The sequence below is a fragment of the Nematolebias whitei genome, unplaced genomic scaffold (genome assembly GCF_014905685.2).
Source record: "Nematolebias whitei isolate Nwh7 unplaced genomic scaffold, NemWhi1 Nwh_scaf_8070, whole genome shotgun sequence".
In the NCBI taxonomy this organism is placed as follows: domain Eukaryota; kingdom Metazoa; phylum Chordata; class Actinopteri; order Cyprinodontiformes; family Rivulidae; genus Nematolebias; species Nematolebias whitei.
The window spans coordinates 1-2,853 of NW_023626615.1; the positions used below are offsets into that span (position 1 = coordinate 1).

At 35.5% G+C, this 2,853-nt stretch overlaps 1 protein-coding gene across 1 annotated transcript; it reads right to left on the reverse strand.

Moving 5' to 3' along the window:
* Positions 1-257: 257 nt before the first annotated feature.
* Positions 258-2,565, reverse strand: LOC119429813 (low-density lipoprotein receptor-related protein 1B; the record flags this gene model as incomplete). Its single annotated transcript, XM_037697358.1, has 5 exons — positions 258-428; positions 550-672; positions 966-1,098; positions 1,276-1,382; positions 2,433-2,565. Coding segments are annotated over 5 exons (667 nt in total), but the record flags the coding sequence as incomplete, so codon positions are not given.
* Positions 2,566-2,853: the final 288 nt, after the last annotated feature.

The following is a 2,853-nucleotide window of genomic DNA, read 5'->3' on the forward strand; positions in this document are numbered from 1 at the left end:
TATATATATATATATATATATATATATATATATATATATATATATATATCACACATTTAGCACACATCATGTGTGTGCAATAAGAAACATTCCTCCAATGTTTCATCTTGATTTGCACCAATTTCACAATTGTTAGTAGTCACCTGTATGACTCAGTATCTGCTGCCTAGCTTATTAAAGAAAAGTGCATAATTAGAATATGACATCATTATATGCAAGTTGTCTTATAATTACTGTGTAATGTAATGCAAAACAACTGCTTAGAGCAGCATCAGCTCTGTGCTCCCCGTGCTCTCTGTACTCACCACACTCCTCTTCATCTGAGTTGTCACCACAGTCATTCAATTTGTTACAGACTTGGTCCGTGCGCAGACACACATGGTCATTTCTACAGCGGAAGGGCCTTGTAGGAGGGCAAGGAAGCTTAACTGAAGAGCAGGAGAAACAATTACTGAGTGCTTTTTTTTTTTGTAAATTTAAAACAAATCTTGAAAAATAAATACAAAAACACGTATAAAGCAATTCTTTTATAGGGGTCTTGGGACTTACCACACATGTCTATGTCTTCGTCAGAGTTATCGCCACAATCGTCCTTGCCATCACACACCCATGTGTGGAGTTTGCACAAGGTGTTGTTACAAATGAATTCATCAGCCCGGCAGAAAAATGCTCCTGCAATTACATAGATAAGTCGCCATGACTTTAATCACTGTAACAGATAGGGAAGCTCATTCAACTTGTGTAGAGTGTGATACAAAAATGTTCATTATATGATTACAATGGCAGATCAGTTTACTGTGATCCAGGCAGTGGGAGGCGTTTTGACTCCCAAAAACCACGTCTAAATACATGTTTGCATTTCTTGCTCTTACTGTGTTTAACATGTCTTATTTCAATGTATGTTTTCAGTCTTATTGTTAAATTCTGCTCAAAAGTCATTCTATTTTCAAGTCATGCTGTCCTACCATGGTTGCAGTTCTCTTCATCGCTGTGATCCATGCAGTCTAACACATCGTCACAGCGCCAGCGCCTGGGGATACAGTGAGCACGATTCAGACACAGGAACTCGTCCTCTCTGCACTCCTTCACACAGCCCACCTGTCCACAAAGACACAATCATCAAACATTAATTAGGAGGAAAAAAAATACACAGTTGTTTTAACATACATATCTTTGATGTGTGAATTAGCTCTATGCTGAGGTGGTGTCCATTTTAAAGACGCATTGTTACGCAATATTGTGTTGTTTCTTTGAAACATGTGAAGCTGCCCTGACCTCATCTGAACCGTCCAGGCAGTTGTCATGTCCGTCACACCGCAGGCTGGCTGACACACAGCCTCCGCTGGCACACACATACTCATTCACAGAGCAAGAAGGGACAACTGGAAAAAAGAAACGTTTTAGAACATTTTATATTTTGCACATATTTACATTTGTCTGCATCAAGAAATTGCATGTGACCTATTTTTTTTTTCTTCCTTGTTCTCTAAACTGATGTAATGCTGATGCATAAAGTGGTTATTTGTCACTCCTAGATTCAAAACAAACTTTTAAATATTGTTTACATTAAAGCTTGCTCATATTGCACTGCAGGTTATTTCATTTTCTGCCTGCAACCAACATGACATCATGCACTGATTGTTAGATGTTTTTTTATTTATTTATTCTTTTCTAAAAGCCTCTATGACCTTTTCGTTCTGTTGGTCTCTTAAAATTTTGGTTTATACTCACACAGATCAAGTTTGATCTTTTTATACAAGAACTTTGGCATGGTAAAACAATGTTTAAGTTTATTTCGCTAAATGTTTAGAAGTGAAAATGTTGCCATACAATTTACTGAAATCGTCGAGCAATAGGCTCTTTCTCTGCTGTTTTATACAACTGGATTATCAATTTAGATCAAATGTAGAACATAATAACAGCCTTTTAACCTTTCTGCTGTCCATTGTCAAAATGATTCATGAAGCATGGGTCATTTTGACCCAAGAGCTGAAGGATAAATCAAACAATGAGTGTGCTCTATGCAAACATGACATTGTATCTACTATTTATGCAATGTTATGTAGTGGCACAGATGCCATCAGATCAGTTCATACAGTCTTGAAGCTGGTTTACAATTAAAACTCAGATCAGCCTGTACACGTTTTGTTTGGTACCAATAGTCAAGGTAAAACATAATTATTTGCGAGATTGTTCGTTTTCCTGTTCTTCTCCTGTCACTAATCTATTCTTTTTTCTAATTTATGTTGGTCCATCATAATAAAAAAAAAGAAGAAACATCAAAAAGTCTGCCATTTAATTAAATTACCCAGCAAAATGTTTTCAAACTATATTAAAATGCTCTAACCACCAACTCAGAAATATTATCTAAAATAATCCCAAACGACTTTTACAAAATATGGGAAGCTGGTAGGTATTTTCCAAGCTTTCACCTGTTTCTTGACAACCCTTTTCATCTTCTCCCATCTTGCAGTCTTCTTGACCGTCACAAACCCATTTAAGTGAGATGCAGAGGTTGTTGTGACACCGGAACTGGTCGTCTGCACAATGTGCCTCACAGCCTTTCTGTGAACAAATATTTGGACAAAACGAGTAAAAAATAATGAGCTAAAAATAATACAGCTGCAGGATTTAAAACACCCAACAGTTGTACAGTCAGTTTAAGTTCCACCCTAAATTTAATTTAGAAATAAATTACCATTTCTTATTTTTATTTTTTGTAGAAGAGACAATGCAGATGTAATTACTATAAAAAGGAACAACTAATTTATATATATATTTAACTCGATATATCTATATATATATATATATCTATATATATCTATATGTATATCTATATATATGTATTTATTG